The 17,459-nt window shown below is 37.3% G+C and overlaps 2 protein-coding genes across 2 annotated transcripts; both read left to right on the top strand.

Annotated features, from left to right (window-relative positions):
* The first annotated feature begins 1,140 nt into the window (after nt 1-1,140).
* On the top strand, nt 1,141-9,393 carry LOC116249181 (uncharacterized). The gene is made up of 7 exons (XM_031622359.2): nt 1,141-1,363; nt 1,499-1,647; nt 6,957-7,024; nt 7,125-7,381; nt 8,297-8,371; nt 8,465-8,527; nt 8,923-9,393. Exons 2-7 carry the CDS (start codon nt 1,538-1,540, stop codon nt 8,971-8,973), a joined length of 624 nt encoding a protein of 207 aa, XP_031478219.1. The 5' UTR covers nt 1,141-1,363; nt 1,499-1,537; the 3' UTR covers nt 8,974-9,393.
* A 3,830-nt stretch (nt 9,394-13,223) lies between these two features.
* On the top strand, nt 13,224-15,512 carry LOC116247427 (acyltransferase GLAUCE-like). Its single transcript, XM_031619612.2, has 2 exons — nt 13,224-13,646; nt 14,619-15,512. The coding sequence occupies exons 1-2, from the start codon at nt 13,224-13,226 to the stop codon at nt 15,510-15,512; spliced, it is 1,317 nt and encodes a 438-aa protein (XP_031475472.2).
* Nucleotides 15,513-17,459: the final 1,947 nt, after the last annotated feature.

Here is a 17,459-nt window from a genome sequence, read left to right as displayed (position 1 = left end):
CTAGTATAAATCTAAACTCAAGCTCGACTCGTTTATAAATGAGTCGTTTATAAATGAGTCGACCTTTTTTTTTTAGTGAGTTCAAGTGGAGCCCAAGTTGGCTCGACTCGTTATGCCGCCTTATTTATGATGTTGGGACTTTTTGATGGGCCATTCCAGTGATAATTGTCAAGGTGCAGTTTGGATAATGATGGACACTGTCTTTAGAATATAATAGATTAATTTTTTGTTTGAGTCACCCAACTTATTATTTTCATGAAAGGCTTGTGAATCACTAACCTATGCACTTATTGAAGGTTCACCAGTGAGAAGCTTCTTGTTTAGTATATTCAAGCTCTCTAATTTAATTATATTAGTCCAACACCTTACCATTATTATGCTTCTCACTTTTCTAAAACCAAATGCATTGCTACTAAACAAGTTTCTGGTATGCATCTCTATTGGAACGCCTAGAATAGTTTGAACAAATAAAATGAGATAATTGCAGGAGCTAGTAGCTGACATAGTGGAGGAGAAGATGTTTTTGTTGGGGTATTTGGTGATTATTACTACTAGTGCATGAAGAATTTATGGTATAATGCACGAACTAGGGAGATACACATTTGACGTCACTTGTGTATACGCAGTAATTAGACCTGGGCATTGGGCCGGCTCGGCCTGACACTCGAAACCCAAGCCCGGGCTCGGCTGGGCTTGATTAAAATAAAAAAATATTTTTTCAAATATAAAATAAAAATTTTTGAATATAAAATACATTTTTAATAATAAAATATAATAAAAAATAAACACAATAACTTAGTTCTTACCTTTTTGAAAATCCAATTGAAAACCAAGTTTTATATAAGTGGGTTTCCTCAAAATCTACTTCCAATATCTGTCATCAAAAGGGCTTTAAATGTTCTAAAATTACTTTTTTTAAGGTTTCAATATCCACTTTTTTCATTGACATGAAGCATGTTTAGCATAGCTGGGAACTTAGCTGAAGTGGGACATTTAAGTTGGATGCACAACTGCATCCAAGATGAACTCTCGTTCACCAAAGACAAGGACAGACGGCTAGCTCCATATGAGCTCAATCCCGGATCTATACATTTTGTTCAGGTAACATTCAGTTCCGAACCGAACATATAAAGGAAGCCTCAATGCTTTTTTCCCACTTTCTCACGAAGGGGCATCCTCGACACTGCGTGCGTGGATCTCCGAGGCATAATCAAGAGACGGCGATTCGTCGTCCCTGAATCGGTGACGGACGAAGAGGAACCGTTCTCCTATTTGTTCTTCTTAAGTCTTATATCTGCCTTTGGGTCTTCTTCTTCTTCGTTGTTGTCGAGGAATTTCTGTAAACCCTAATTATCTTACGGAGGTTTGTTCTCCAAAACCCTAGAAACTGGTTTACTGGAGAACATTTTTCTTTTTGTTCGTACCCGATTTGTCGAACTGGACGATTTTCTTTTTCTTCTCTATTGTGCAATCTTGATGATGAAAATGCGAATTTCAGGTATTTGAAGGACCGATTTCTGCTGTTGCTTTTAGAAGGATGTATGCGGATCGCGTTTTGGCTGCGGGAAGTAAGCGTTCTATAAAAGAACGACTTAACGGAGACTTTGATGATACCTTCTCTCGCGGGAGGCAGTCGAATACCAAGAGGTGAGCTCGAGATTAAGACTGAGGTTGGGATTTGGTGGGTCGACCTTTTGTTCTGAACGGTTCATTATTAATCGTTATATGCCATCATTTCTGCCTCAATCTTGCTAGTGAGCTAATGATCGCTGGTATGTGATGAGCACACAGAGGTTCTTTTGATGTCGAGATTCTTGATTGGTGTACTACTACGAATTCCTAGTGAGGTTGGACTTGCTAGAATTCCATTCAAATTTACGAAGAAAAAATTTAAGGTTTTACTTTAGGTTTCAGAAGTTACGAGAGTAAAATGTTTAGTGAAATTGGTGACGCGTTCATGTTTTCGAATGGGAAAGGTGCCTATTTGCCTTTGCTTTATCATATAAAGGAGCAGTGAGACATTCATACGAATCCAATCCTTTAAAGTGGTTTTTAACCTTATATTTACTTGAAAATTGAAAGTATCCTTTTACAATGAAACTCCCATAATGTAGCCTCAGTATCTTCATAGTGGGTCATGGTCTCCTGTAGCAATCGTAAATGGTTTATGTGAGATGCGTAGAAGCACTGTAATTGTATGTCTGAGCAGGAACAGTTGGTGCTGTAGGGCTAGACAACATAAATTATACGTTCCTAAAGAACAAGTGGTGTTAAATGGATGATATTCATTATTCAGTATCATGTTTAAGAATGAAGACTAATTGCTTCGTCAATGTTATGGAAGTTGTGTTATCTTCTTCTTTCATGTACTTGTTCATGGCACGTGTTATTCAGAGTGATTGGGCTTTAAATACGAATTAAGAGGCAACCAGTTATGATTAGAATTGTTACTACATTATTTTCTAGTTTCATCTTGGAAATCTAGTTTACTTCTGTATCTATACTAAGGTCATGTTAATTAGTACACCTTTTTTCTAATGGAAATGTAGTGATTGGATGAGTATTCTTCTAATTGTCCATTGAATAAATGGTGGCATTTTGTTGGGGTGTTCGGTATATTCTAGGTGACTCTCAAAAAGATTTAATTTACTTCAAAGGCTGTAACCTATAGTTTCTACACTAAAGTTGTGAGAACTTAATATATTTTCTTTCCTTTTAATAATGGAACATTGGGTAATTGGATGTCCTTTTTTGAAATTAGATTGTGAATATGTGGTGGTAGTTGGACATTATCAATTTTTTTGGTAGCCGCAGCCTCTTGGAAATCTAGTATACTTTAATGCCTACCTACAATAAGATCATAATAAGCCACAACACCAATTTCTTCTATGAAATATCTAATGATTGGACATGTTTTTTTGTAATTAGATGAAAAATATGTGGGTAACACTATTTGGATGCAAGTTTGGTACTACCCCTCTTTTTTGTAATGAGATTCTTACAAATTGGATGTAATTTCTTGTAGTTACATGCTTAGTTGTTAAAGGCATGGACTAGTCCATGCCTAGGTGTCGCCTAGGCATGAGGCCACACCCGTCGCCTAAGTCCATCACTTAGGCGACATGTGTTAGACTGGCACCTAGGCTGGACTAGGCGCTATCACGCCTAGTCCATAGGGAGGTGAAAAGTAACCTTCCCTCCAAATTAAGTCATGTAATTTTATTATACATTGTTATACTGTATATACTTATATTATATGCAGTTATATTATATAATTTCTGTTCTTTAAGTACACTGTACAGTTTGCTGTACGTTAATTACATATTCTATATCAACTCGTCAACTGGAAGTTCCAGCCATATGTTAAGTACATGTTCTATACAACCAATGAATTTCTGTATATATCTTATGTGCTCTAAAACATATTTTGTGGAACCTATGCCAGCCTTCTTACTCACGTTAAAACCTAGGTTTATGGTAAAAAGACCACCAGCTTCTCTTGTTTTGTGCATGTCTAGTAATCAGAGAAATACATGTAGACCTTACTTTTGCAACCTGAATACAAATTTATTTTCTCATTTGTGAGGGTGTTTTGTGTGTTATATGTATATTATATGTTATATGTACAATCTGTTGTGAACTTGTAATGTATATTATATGTACTGATTTGATATGATTTTTGTTTGAAATGATTCAAATGAAATAGTCTATGAGGTCTATAACTGAAATAGTCTATAAGAAATGCAAGCATTGTCCAGTATGTAAATAAAAATGACTTGTTTTCTTTTGTGTATCAAACTAAAGCATCAGCTAGAATAGAACAGCACAGTTTTTCAATGTGTAAACAAGCTGAAAATGTACTGTTAATCTGTCATGTAAACAAGAACAGAACAATTTTTCATGTTTTACTTTTTGGCTTTACTTACAAAATATAATAATTCAATTAGAACAGAACAGAACATAACTGAACAGAACAATTTTTTAAGTTTTACTTAGAATAGAAGCTTACAGTTCAGTCAGTAACTACATAATTTTATTATGTAATGGCTAACATAACTAAAAAAACAAAAAAAGAAGGTCACCTTTTTTGCCTAGGCCAGCCAGCGCGCCTGGGTGCCTTGACAACTAAGGTTACATGATAAATAGATGGACATCACTTTATTTGGATGTTACCAAGTTTTGCAGTCTCTATTGGCTAGCGTTTGGGATTAGAAGACCTAAATACATCCCTAAGCCAAAATTCTAGAACTATAGGATGTGTTTGTCCCCTAGACTACTTATCATCCGATACTCTATTTTATGTGATTCTTACAATTTCTTTAGGAGCCGGCCTTATCCTTAAAGTGTGAGTGCTGACATTGCAGCTATCGTGTGGTTCACTTTGGAACCAGTCATCATCTTGCTTTGTGTCTTCATGACCTTTAGGTGCAGTTTGTGCATTCGTGTGCGTTGGGCTATTGATACATAACCAGAAATTCCAGAATGGTAGAATGTAGGGCTATGTCACATGGGTGTGGGTACGGTACGGGTACGGGTATGGCGTTATGGGTTCTGGTACGATGATTTTGAAAATTATGGGTATGCGGGTATGACAAATTTTTAAATTCTAAAAATGATCAAATGAAAAAAAAGCATTAACAGTCTTATTCTTATATTCTACAAAAAATCTCAAAATTAAAGAAAAATGGGAGGAAAATATGGAATCCTATTGGAAGGGAAATATAAAAGAAGGAAAAAATTAAAAATTAGAGAAAAAATTAAATTTGAAAATATAATTTTAAGTTTTAAAATGCAGCCGTACCCCAGCCATACGCGTACCCGTGTCACCGTACCCACGTACCCGACACGAGTACCTGGGCAAAACAGGCGTACCCGTGTCACACAGATGTAGGGGCAATATGTTTCCTAGATTGCTGGTAATCCCATGCTTTTCTCGATGTGAATCTTACCAATTCCTGGCTGTTCAAGGCATGCACTGTCCTTAAAGTGCAAATGCCAGCATTGCAACTATAAGGAGATTCATTGGAAATGATGACCATCTTGCTTTATGACTCCATCAATCAAGTACAGTTTGGCCATTCTTGTGCATTGAGAATACTATGAGGTAGTGGTAGTGGTATTCAATCCAGATTTTATTGAGAATTTGCATGTTTTATAGGTCTCTCCAATTGTTGGGGCAAGTGTCATCATCATACTATATATATATGTATGTTGAGAATACTATGAGGTAGTGGTAGTGGTATTCAATCCAGATTTTATTGAGAATTTGCATGTTTTATAGGTCTCTCCAATTGTTGGGGCAAGTGTCATCATCATAATATATATATATGTATGTATGTATGTGTGTGTGTGTGTGTGTATGGCAGCTTTCTCGTTAGTGTTTATTGAAGCCATCATAAATATATATGTTATTTTATGAAATGTCGGGTATTAAAAAGAGAGGAGTATCTGCTCTTTCTCCCTCCATTTATTGGCTAGCCAAAAGAAAAGGTGGAGGGGAGCTTGTTACTCTTGCATCTTGTTATTTATAGCATGCTTTAATATAAAACAGAGAGCCTTCTTTTTAGGCAGAGGGTTAAGTGTCTTCTGCTCCATTATGCCTCCTGATTAAGGTTAATTTTGGGTAGGAGCAGGCAAAATCAGGAAATATGTTGATGGCCGGGGAGGGCACTATTGTTTGCGAAAAATTCAGAAAAGGGGAAGCAATTGAGCAGTGCGCAAGTTAGCTATGTCTAGTCGTCGACTAACTGGATATTAAAAATTTCAGGTTGCTGTTAACTGCTAATGTTCCACTTCTACTGCTTCTGTCAGGGTTAAATGGGAAAAGTTTGACACACCTATTAGAAATTGTCCAAAGAGTGTAAATATTAGTGCCTAAAAGTGGCTGACACTTGTATAAGTGTTCATGCAACAGAATAGTAAAATTTATCTTCATGATGCTATGCAGCTGATTCCCAGTTCTTTTTTTCCCAACAGCAACTTCTTGATGCAGTCAGTATAGCCGCTGAGAGTGCAACTATATGTGGGATATAACTTTCTACCTATTTATTATCAACCTCAAAGTGTTACGCTCCATCTAAAACCTTGATTAATATCTTGGGCTGTTAGCTGTGTTTGTTACAGTTCATCTGAAAGCTTGATTGATATCTTGGGCTGTTAGGTATGTATGTTAAAAGCATTAGGCGGTGCTAGGTGATCAGTTGAGCCTAGAGCCTAGGTGCCTGTAAGCCAGCATAGGCACTTCTAGCGGTACAAAAAATTAAAATCCTAAAACAAAACTTAAGATTACCAGTCTAACTAAAAGAAGGCAACAAAGATCCTCAATATAATCAACTTATTGCTTGCAGTAGAATCATCTTCTATTGTAATTCTAATACATAAAAAATGTGTTAAGAAGATAATGCATATATAAGTGTGCATACACACCAATATACTCTTAATTTTTAATGCAAAATCACATACAACAACAAAAACAAAAGGAAAAAAAGAGTAAGAAATAAAATGGAACAAAAAGTTCAGGTTGTCAATGAAAAAGCCTAGGTTATTGATTGCCTGGGCGAGCCTAGGGATTGTCCTAAGCATTTTCAAATGGTAGGTCACCTATTCAACTCTGAAAGGTTGATTGAATCATATAAACGCAAATAAAATGTTGATATAAGGCTGGTTTTGTGCAGGTAAAAAGTCTTCACTTTATAATGTTTTCTGTTTATTCTCTAGTAAAATTGGTTTCTGCAGTTATTGAGCAAATTGGTTTGTACTTGAATTTTCTTGGACCTGAATGGTTTAGGTTTTGTGAATTTGAATTTTTGAATTACTTTGCCAGTTTGCCTTTTTTTAAGTGTTAGTCAGTGCTGTTCTATGTCTTGCCAATGTCTTTGTGCTTGTGCTGCTTACCCTAGACTGTTCGCTTCCAGTTGTCCATGTTGTTGAGTTATCCATTAGCACTACTTTTGCAGGCAGCGCCAAGATGATGATAAGTGGAAGCATGATTTATATGAGAACAGTGAACATCCTCATGTTTCGAGTACGAACTTAATATGACATCTTCTATATCATCAACAGTTTTATTTTTCTTTAGATGTTGTTGATGAGGTTGTTTGCTTCCATGGTAAATGAACTTAAAGATCCTAAGCTAGGAGTCCAGGATCTGCGTCGAAAGCTTCAAAGAAAGAGTTCACAGACTGGAAGAGCATCTCAATCAGGAGATCTTCGAGAAAAGCTATCGGGCATGAGTCATTCACAACCAGTACCACCAACTACTGATGTTCGGAAGAGCAACCCGATGTCAGATGCGAAGGTTGTGAAAAGAAGTGCTCCAGCAGCTGAAATAGCTGAAGAGAATGTTGCTAACCCTTCTTCTGTGAAAAAGACTAAGCAGAAGGTATTAATGGCAAAATATAGTTCTTTTCTGCTGACAATGTGTGCATGGCATTTACTTCTTAACCTATTTCTTAGAAGTTAGAACTGTTTTTGTCACTTATCAGCTTGTGCGGTATGTGATAAGTGCCAACCAATGCCAATGAAATAATTTCAAATGAGCTTCCAGCACTCATATGGACCATGATTCTCGTAGTTTCTTATTGCATGCCTAATGACATAACACATACCATGTGCATATTTTTCAAATATTTAGTGGACTTCGTTTTGTAAAACAATAATGCAAGAAAAAAGTGCATATGCTGGTTTAATAAAGGATGAAGTGGTTGCTCTGCATTATTTATGGGATTCAATTTAATTGGCTTCCATATTCAAGATCTCAATAAGATCAAGCTGCTAAACTATTTTCTACTTTAAATTGTTGGAGTACAATCAGCTCAAACTGGGAAATGATTGCCTAATAGATTTTGATTAGGACCCGTGGGGTGAGGTCAAATCTTGGGATTTAATGCCATTTGAAGCTAGCTTGGACATTAGTTCCAATCAGCATCTTTTTTTGGTACATCTGGCTACTATTTCTCTTCTTTTTTTGTTTTTGCTATGTATTTTTTGAATGATTTTGTTTTCTCTATGCAAGTTTATTTGGCACACATCTCGGCACATATTTGTCTTTGTAGATTGTCTAGGCAGATGTTTTATAGTGTAGGGTCATATGGTGATCTGTCAATAAGTGTAGGTGCTTTGCTTGTATAATGTGTATACTGTATATCCAATGCTTGTCTGTTGACCGGTTTTGCCTCCATAAAGGTTCCACTTATGCTTGTGTTTATTCTGCAATGTAATACATTTTTGTTAAGTAATTGCTATACTCACTATTGTTATGCACTTTTTCATTACCAAGTTTTCCAACTCTTTGCAGTCAGGATCCTCCGTGGCTTCTCTGCTAAAGTCCTTGGGTCTGGAGAAGTACTTGATTACATTTCAAGCAGAGGAGGTGTATCATTTTGCTCAACTCCATCTTCCATGTTCATTTTTTGAACTTTTTTGTGAATGTTGACTTCATGTTTGTCTACTTGTCTATCATCAGATTGACATGACTGCACTTATTCACATGGGCGATGAGGATCTCAAAGCTTTGGGAATTCCAATGGTACTTCTCTTTGTTTCATACGTTCACCAAATCTAGTCTCTCTTTTGGAAATAGTTCACAAAATATGCATGATTTAGGAAGAGGCTTCTATTGAGATGAACAATTCTGATATATATGTATGAAAGAAAGGTGTCGCTTAGTATTCCATTGACATATAACTCCGTAACAGTCTTTGGACTTCATGAGGTCCACTAAAATACCCATCATCATGTATTTGTGTAATTCATATTCTGATGAGTTCAGTTCAATCTGAAATCAATTTTCCATCTGCAAGGTATGCTTTAACAAAATATTTTGCTGGAAGAGTCCTGTGTCATTACAATAACATTTTCGTTGCATTTTCAGTGGACATGAATTGACATGCTACTTTTGTTTCTGTTTGCTTTCATGCCCAGGGCCCAAGGAAGAAAATACTTCTAGCGTTAGATTCGAGAGTTCAGAATTGAGGCCTCCATTCTTATTGATTTGGGTGCCTCTGTTCCTGCACGAGTTATTGGCACAATGCTGCTTCTGCTAACACTCCATGTGAATATCATTTCTTGTGAATATGCTCACAGTGCCTTACCTGCTTGAATGCGTGATGGTTCATTGTGAACAGATCATCCTTCCGTAGAACAAATTAATGAATTGGCATGAAACTTCATCACATTTGATGCCATACGATGAGCCAGCAGCATGAGACACTGATAATCGAGGCTCCTAGGAAGTTGTATTGTATGGGAGTCTCTGGACACACAGATCTTATGGGGATACAACTATCATTTTGGTTCTTTTTTTTTTTAATGTGCCATGCATGACGAGTAATGGTTGCCATGTCTATGCTATATCTTTATCATTTAACTATGAAAGCAAATCCGTTGCAGTTGCCAGCTACAATTAGCATATTAGTTTAGTTTTTTTTTTCTTATTACACGGTTGCACCATGTCAAGTAGCATGAAGCCTGCTCCCAGTCAGATCCTAGTTTTGGGAGGACATCCTCATGTGAGGAAGATGCTAGCAGTTGAAGAAGTTCCATAGATGGTAGTTAAGTGGGGTGTGAATTTCTAAGCTTTTGGTTGTTAGTGCGCTTGGGTACAAAGCTGAATTTCTCAAATTCCAGCGTCTGATGCACTGTTTTTCTCTGTTGTCCTGGCGTTGGCAGTCTAGCAATAGAAGTCGAACTTGTAAGTGGAATCTCTTTCTGTGAAATTGTTTTGTTGCGTGAATCTTAGTTTATCGTATCGCCTCGACGCAAAAATGGCTCCCATTTTGGGTTTGAAAGTTTGTTCAAGTGAAATGCAGTGCCGCTGTTTATCCAATTAAGATTTTAGTTCGCAGTAAGCAAGAAGTTGCGTAGTTCATATACATGGGCTCCATCTTGGGATCATGGCCCGAAGGTGGGTCCTCTGTTTCTGGTTTTTTGCCAAATAGCTGCTTATCGGTAAATGCTTTAATGCTGCTGATTCCAATTAGCATACCAAATTTCTAAAAGCAAAAGTTGTATGTAAATGTCAAATAACTTGTTGCAAGTGAGTGGGGGCAGGGTACTCATAATTTGATTTTTCAGGATGAGAATGAGTTATTCATGATTTGATTTCGGGATGAGAATTAGTTTATGTATGAAAAAATTTATAAAACACGCCTAACAAGTGAAATAAGATGTGCCAAGCTATTAAATATTTTCGTCTTAACAGCTTAACGTGTCAAAGCACTTTTCCGTTGCTCAATTGTTTGCTGTTTTAGTTGACAAAATATCTCTGTGAGCCTTTTTTTTGTTCCTCGCTGAAAGTCCCCAGGTCATTTCCTGCTTTTAAAGCAGAGAAAAAACAACATGCGAACAAGCTCCAAGCTTCGTTATCAAGCCTCATCCAACCCAAAGAAAATACAATCTCAGCTTAGCAAAGAAGCTGTTGCTTGTCCCATCCAACTACTAATCTTGCCCGGCAGCCATCAGTCTCGACATTGGACTCAAAGTCCATATGGCCAAACAATCTGCCAAATCTGTCTAAAACCTTCCAAAATCAACATTGTATCCAGAATAATCATGATCCCCGAATTGTGAAACCTGCAGAAACGCCACAGCTATCTTTCGTGGTCTCCATTAGCGAGCCCGCTGATGTTCCAACTTAGCATCTTCATTTAAAGATACTGTTGCAACCACCATCCTCTGCACCTGTTCAAGATTAGCAAGTTGTCTACTGACACCATCTCAGGCTTAAAATGGTTACTGAAGTTTGGATTGCTCTTAACCTTAGATTTGCCTGAGTTAACATTGCCTTTTTTCTTGAATGTATTCACCTCCTTGCATTTCAGAGTACGTGTTTTCACTACCCACTACCGTCTATTTTTCATTTGCTAGTCTATATTTGATGCACATCTTCTTGGAGCATACTTCACCGCAGCTCTCCGCCTATCGGAACCTGGATGAATCTCAAGAGATGCTTCAATTCCAGATTTGCTGTCAGACAAGTATTTTCAATCTCCACTAATACCTCTTTGACACCTCCTTCCTCTTGCATATGACTTAACCAAGTAATACCAGAACTGTCATCCTGATTGTTCCCATTGTGACCATCCCCTTATTCAACCAATCTATCTTTCTAGACCTCCATTCTACCCTGTTGCTTAGAATCAAGGTTCCCCACAAGTGGCTGATCCAACTTTCCTAGAGCCAAGACTCATAGGACCAATCAGGGCTTCTGATTTTTTTTCTCTCTCATTAACAGTTTAGAAAACAAAGGAGAAAAAGTTGTAAAATTTGTATCATATTATTAAGGTACCCCATCTTCTTTTTGTCCTAACCATCCATTTAAATAAATTAAGGACATGGGTCTAGCATCTAAGGTTTTGGCACTTACCCTTTTTCTTTCTCTCTCTGATGTATATGTACATATGTAGAGAAACTGAAATTAGCCAGCTATCTCCATAGTTGAAAGGATATTTTTTTTATTTTGTGTCGTTAAAAACCGTCACAAAAGGTGTATTTGCTATGAGTATTTGCTTGATCACGGTTTTTAGCAATGGAATACACCTTTTGCGAGCCTCAACAATACAAAATAAAAAAACAATCATCCAGCCACAAAAGGAGTTGGTTTATTTCATTTTTTCTGTATGGGGAATTGAAATCAGCTGACCAACTTATATGGCCGGATGGGTAAAATTAAAATTTATGATTATATATATTTATATCTAATGCCAGATAGGTAAAACTAAATTATGTGATGCTAAAAAATATTGCAAATGATATATTCTGCATTGACAAATCATTGATCGTGGTTTCTATCCGAGGAGTGCGTCGTTTCCGACAGTTTTTAACGTCACAAAATTTAAAAAAACTCATCAGGCAGTGGATGTTGGCAACCTGATTTCAATATATATATATATATATATATATATATATATATATATATATATATATATATACGCACACACACACATGTCTGGAGTAGATTTACTTGCTAGAGACACGGGATTTCTCATATAGGCTCAGTTCTATTATGTATCAGGACCTAGCTGCATTGGGCATGGTCCTTATGTGGAGGTTGATCAGGGAACATCTGGTTGCTCGTTTGCGTAACAAAATGGAATTGCAGCCAACCTCATCAATTCCTCTCCAAATTAGAAGCTCCGGAGTAACAAGTTTCGTTCCCAATTTGATCGCAGAGATTTTCTACAACTGAACTCCTGTAAGTAATGCCTTTGCAGAAAGAAGAAAACAGAAAGAAAATATCTGAGTTAAGCAATTAAATTTTCTTCATATGTTAAGAGAATGTTGGCGTCACTTAAATGCAAAGTACGTTCTCTTGGAGAATAAACGATTGGCAACTTAAACTTTCAGAACATTTTATAGGTTAGTATCAAATGTTACATAAAATTTTACTCGAAATGGTAAGAGAAGTTCTTTCTTTTCTTGGGATAGCTGGAGTTAGCTGAACTTTAACAAAGTATGCTAAGGAAGGTGCTGAACTGCTGACTTATCTTAATGCTGCCTGCCAAACAACCACCTGAGTTGATGACCTTCCTCCTCTTTTGGCATTTGTGAATGCAACACTACTTTCTATTTGGGTAAAGAAAAGATGTTCATCCAAATAGTTTAGATGTTTCTAAATAAGCTAACTGATATAGAGCATAGGTAAGCATGTATTAACAATAATGTGCATGATTAAAGAGCTCAATATATACTAGTTAACATGATATCAGTATTCATTGAGTCCCTAAAGCCATTTTATCTCGTTAAATTCATCTTATGATAGTGATAACCTGAAGTTTAGTTGGTAGAACGTTTTTTTGATTAAAAATGTGAAACTTATTATCACCAAATCATCAACTGTATTTTTGAATTAAACTGCCATTTTCTTGTTTTTGACCACCCTAAAAGAGATCCAAATCTACATATATTTGGATGATTCAAATGCAATAAGACCTGATATATTAGCACCCTTAAACCAAGCTATCATACTTGTAACATGGAGAAAATGTCCTTTAATTGAGCTAAACATGTCATTTATTCAGTCAGTTGCCTTATTATGAGGGAGTCTGCAAAGTAGGTTATAAGACCTCATCCGTTCAAATGAGTTTGGTGGGAGATCAACGTCCACACCAAGACTTAAATGCGGGTCTTCTTACCGCACCTACCTGATGACCCATCCCCACAGCCTTTTATAGGGATCAAGCCCACTCCCATTGGACCTGTACCAGACTATTATTGAAGTTCCAATGGAGGTGGTGGAGGTTGAGACTTCAGTGGTGGTTCCCGCGGAGCCAACTAAGCGCGGCCGCCTCTTTCTGTCCAACATCGATCTCACACTGGTTGCCTACCATGAATCTGTGGCATTTTTCCTGCCAAAACCAGTGCCGGATCCATTCCCTGAAGTAGAGAAGACCTTGAAAACAGCACTGACCCGGCTGTTGGTTCACTATGACTTCATGGCTGGTAGGCTTGCGCCGACCCCGGCTGGTGTGCTCGAGATAGACTGCAATGATGCTGGAGTGGTAGTTGCAACTGCAACAGCTTCATGCTCACTTGAATGGCTTGGTGAGCTCATGATGCCCAAGCCAGAGTACAAGGAGTTGGTCAAGCACTTGGTTGGGCACTTAAACAAGAAAAATATGGAAGACAAGCCCCTGTTGTTGCTCCAAGTGAGTCTTACTTGACTTGGTTTAATTGCCCGTACCTTGTACCATGTATCTGTTCTTTTTGTGTGGTGGCATGATTTATATGCATTAGTTTGTCTAACTAAAGAACTCGTATTGATTTCCAATAAAATATTTCTTAATGAGCAAGAAAATAATCAAGTTTTTTTTAATCACCAAAAGAGTGTGATTATTCCACAATATCTTGCCTTTTTTATTGCAACTATATTAGCCTATGTAAATCTTCCAATAAGGTATGACACTTTTAGAAATGTGCAGTTATTTGATTATTTTAGCTTAAAATGATGAATTCAGTGATTTATATTAATGGGACTCTACATGCTGTGGCCTCTCTCTCCCCCTCTTTCTCTCTCTCTCTTAGCTACATGAAGCTTCTAACTAGAAGGAAATAGCTCAAGAAGACTTGAAGCCAGAAAACTCCATACAAGTGTTTGTTCTCACTCCCTAATTGTTTTATGCTAATACAATATTTTATTAAAATAAGCCATAAATGGTATATATAGTTTCTTACAGACTAACATTCTTACTTTTAACCTTTTCTAATGAAGTCTTATCTCAGTTTTGTTTTCTTGTGAACTTCTCATTTCAGGCATCATGTCAAGCATTTCTCCAAGAAACTCCTTATTAAGTGCCTAACTTTTAGAAATTAGAAAAAAAGTGTTTGGTTTTGAGAAATTTCATTTAACCACCTTTTCTTGTGGCATAAACGTCTAGCTTCAAGCAGAAGCTGAACACTAAATACTCAAACATGATCAACAAAGTAGGCCTTGGATGAAAATTTTTTGAAAGCCTATTTTTCTTTATCTCATTGAAGTTAAACTTGTTTTCTTCAAACATTCAGGCTTTAGAACTTGGTTCCTGCTTTGGCTCATTTATTTATTTATAAAACTCAGTTTTAAATCTGTTGAATGATGAAATAAAGATTGTAACTCCTGACTTTGTCTGATGAGCTCAAAGCTAACTAGGTTTCAATGTGGAGGCCATGCATTGGCTTGTCTTTGCAACCACTGCACCCTGGATGGCATCGGGATCCGCACCTTTTGCGCCAACTTGGCAGCATGTACACTTGGCAAAGATCTATTGGTGCCGCCTAATCCGGACCGCACAATCTTCAAGGCAAGGGTCCCACCTAAGATATCCTACCCTCACCATGAGTACTCAAAACTGAGCCCCCAAGAACTCTCCCCCTTCTCCATCCCTGGAGAATGCCATGCAGACTTGTTCATGCATGATGGTGCCATACTGACTCCTTCTAGTGTCTTCATCCCGCAATCTAAGATCGACGCCATGAAATCACAGGTCCTTGCAGCCGGGAAGCTCAAGAAGGTCACTGACTTTCATGTTGTGGCTGCAAAAGTATGGAAGGAGAGGAGTCTGGCCATTGGAATGCCTGATGATTGCACATCAACTATGCTGTTTCCGGTCGACGTCCGGCGGCATATGTCGCCAAAGCTCGGGCCTGGATTCGCCGGGAATGCGTTGGTGCCGGGGTTTGCATGTGCAACTGTGCTTGAGTTGAAGAGCCAAGGGCTGTCATTCTGTGTGGAGAAGGTGCAAGAAGGGCTGGAGAGACTGGATGAGGAGTATATAAGGTCAGGGATAGACTGGCTGGAGGTGAACCGGGGCGCGCCGCGCGTCGTTGACAGCTTCTCTGTGGTGGCATGGACTAAGATAGGATTTGGGGAGGAAGATTTCTGGTGGGGAAAGGCTGAATGCTTGGTTCCTGTTGAGCTGAAGCCAGGGCTGGTCATGCTGCTGCCTGGTGATGAGGGCAGTTTGGGAATTAATGTTTGCCTAGCATTGCCTAATGAACAAATGAAGGCATTCTGCCAACTGATGGTGTTGGAGTAGAGCTGGGTGCTTCTACATGGCCATAAAATATGTGCCAATTAATAAAGCATCAAAATATATACACACAGTCATGTTACATGATATTCTTATATGTTAGAACTGCTGCTGAAAAGCTATATGAAACAAAAAAGTGAAACAAAGCGTGTGCAATGTTCAACCCTATTCATTTTATCGCAAGCTACAGTTATAATGCAAAGACTCGTTTGTATGATCTCTCTCTCTCTTTCATAGATATATATATATATCTTGAATGGTGATTTTAGATATCTAGATTCACTCAACACATTTATAGGGGCCATTTGATCCATTGTAATAGATGATTGAAAGAAAGCAAAGAAAAAAAGGCTGACATGTATTTTCGTTATCTACTATTGGTTCACACCTTACCTCTTTGTTTTTCTCTCTACCATTTATCATATAGATCAAACTGCCCTTATTAGTGAAGTGAGTGACTTTTGATAGTATAATATATATATATATATATATATATATATATATATATATATATATATATATAGCGACAGATTCAAGTATGCTTCCTCTTCTACATGCCTCATTTTGTTTTACAGTTGAACTATGTGGCAATGCCCAACAAGGATAAAGCTTGAAAAAATCGTGCTAGGCAAAGGACTATAACTAATGCTTGCAGCAAGGAACCCTTCGGATTATCGTTTGCAGATGCATAGAACCATAATATAGGGTTACTATTGCCAAGCAGTTCTTCAAGGATCTGATAATGAGTTTATCAGCAACGCCTTATAAAGATTAAGGCCATGAAAAAGAGTATTCGCGGCTTAATTCAGATAATTACTCCGGCTAAACTGTCTTCCAATCAAGGCTGCATCGGCAATGAACTTAGGTATTCAAGCTTGGCTTGTTTAGGTAAATTCTTCGAAGCTTTGGTTTTTTTTTTTTTTCTTTTTGGTGTGTCAAAATGGCAGTTCTTTTTTACTGATGTAAGTAAGCGAGCTTTAGTTATGAGCTTAAAACCGACTGAACTTGAGTCATGCTCAATTTGGAATAGCTTGGTTTTCTTCTCTGAAATATTCTAAACCGATAACAAAAGAAAATTACTAAGAGCTAGAAAAAGAATCAACTTGATCTCTAAGGGGTTTGGTGCAAGGGACGAGGTGGAGGCTGGTAAGAGCCAGCCTTTGTTTCAAAATCCCGTGGCGTCAACTCTCTGTGTTGTGAAAGGAAAGACACAAACTTTTAAGTTAAAACGTAGGGGGCATCACCCAAGACACCAAAAGCATGTTTAGTCAAAAAGGTGAAGGCTTCCGTTCTTAGATGGAGGGTAAGATGAAGTATTCTTTTTACTCACCCAATAGAAAAGAGACCAATATGAAGTATTCTTTTTACTCACCCAATAGAAAAGAGACCAATTTCACAACTTCTTTGAAAGAAAAAGAGAGAACAAAACTGCCAAAATGAAACACTTGTTGTGATAAATATTTCAATATGCTTTTTCTATTGTTTATTGTAGATATGAACTTGTTCTTGCTTGGTTGAGTCCAAAGAAGGCTACTTAATCTCGATTCGCTTGTACGAGTAAGCTCGGTCTAACGCTTAGTTGCAGGTACTCATAGTAAATCTGAATGAAACCTCATCTCTCAACTCAGTTCACTTTTGTGGTTAGTTATCAAACGAGACTCGTTTAATATATGGGCGAGACAATCTCGGAAATTTGGTGAGGATATAATGAAACTTGGCGTTATAAGATATATAGGCATGTTTTTTTTTTTTTTTTTTTTTGCAAAACCAAGTAAGAAAAAAGAGAGTTTTGCATAAATATTTAGTAGCTAAAAATTCTTTTCATATTCATCCCCACTTTATACATGGACCTATTTCTTCGTGTCTTGTAGCTAAATTTTGTCAATGAAATGTTTTCTTCCTCCAATCCAATAAGATCATATACCCTTAAAACTATGGTGACATATGGGTATT

Source organism: Nymphaea colorata, chromosome 2, assembly GCF_008831285.2.
Source record: "Nymphaea colorata isolate Beijing-Zhang1983 chromosome 2, ASM883128v2, whole genome shotgun sequence".
NCBI lineage: Eukaryota > Viridiplantae > Streptophyta > Magnoliopsida > Nymphaeales > Nymphaeaceae > Nymphaea > Nymphaea colorata.
Note: the sequence above shows the minus strand (reverse complement) of the source record. Positions and strands in the feature narration are given on the sequence as shown.

Coding starts and splice junctions, on each gene's coding strand:
- LOC116249181 (XM_031622359.2), top strand. CDS start 1,538: ATGTATGCGGATCGCGTTTTGGCTGCGGGAAGTAAGCGTTCTATAAAA. Junction 1,648..6,956: donor AGGCAGTCGAATACCAAGAG/GTGAGCTCGAGA, acceptor CTACTTTTGCAG/GCAGCGCCAAGATGATGATA. Junction 8,528..8,922: donor AAGCTTTGGGAATTCCAATG/GTACTTCTCTTT, acceptor TTTCATGCCCAG/GGCCCAAGGAAGAAAATACT.
- LOC116247427 (XM_031619612.2), top strand. CDS start 13,224: ATGGAGGTGGTGGAGGTTGAGACTTCAGTGGTGGTTCCCGCGGAGCCA. Junction 13,647..14,618: donor AGCCCCTGTTGTTGCTCCAA/GTGAGTCTTACT, acceptor ATGAGCTCAAAG/CTAACTAGGTTTCAATGTGG.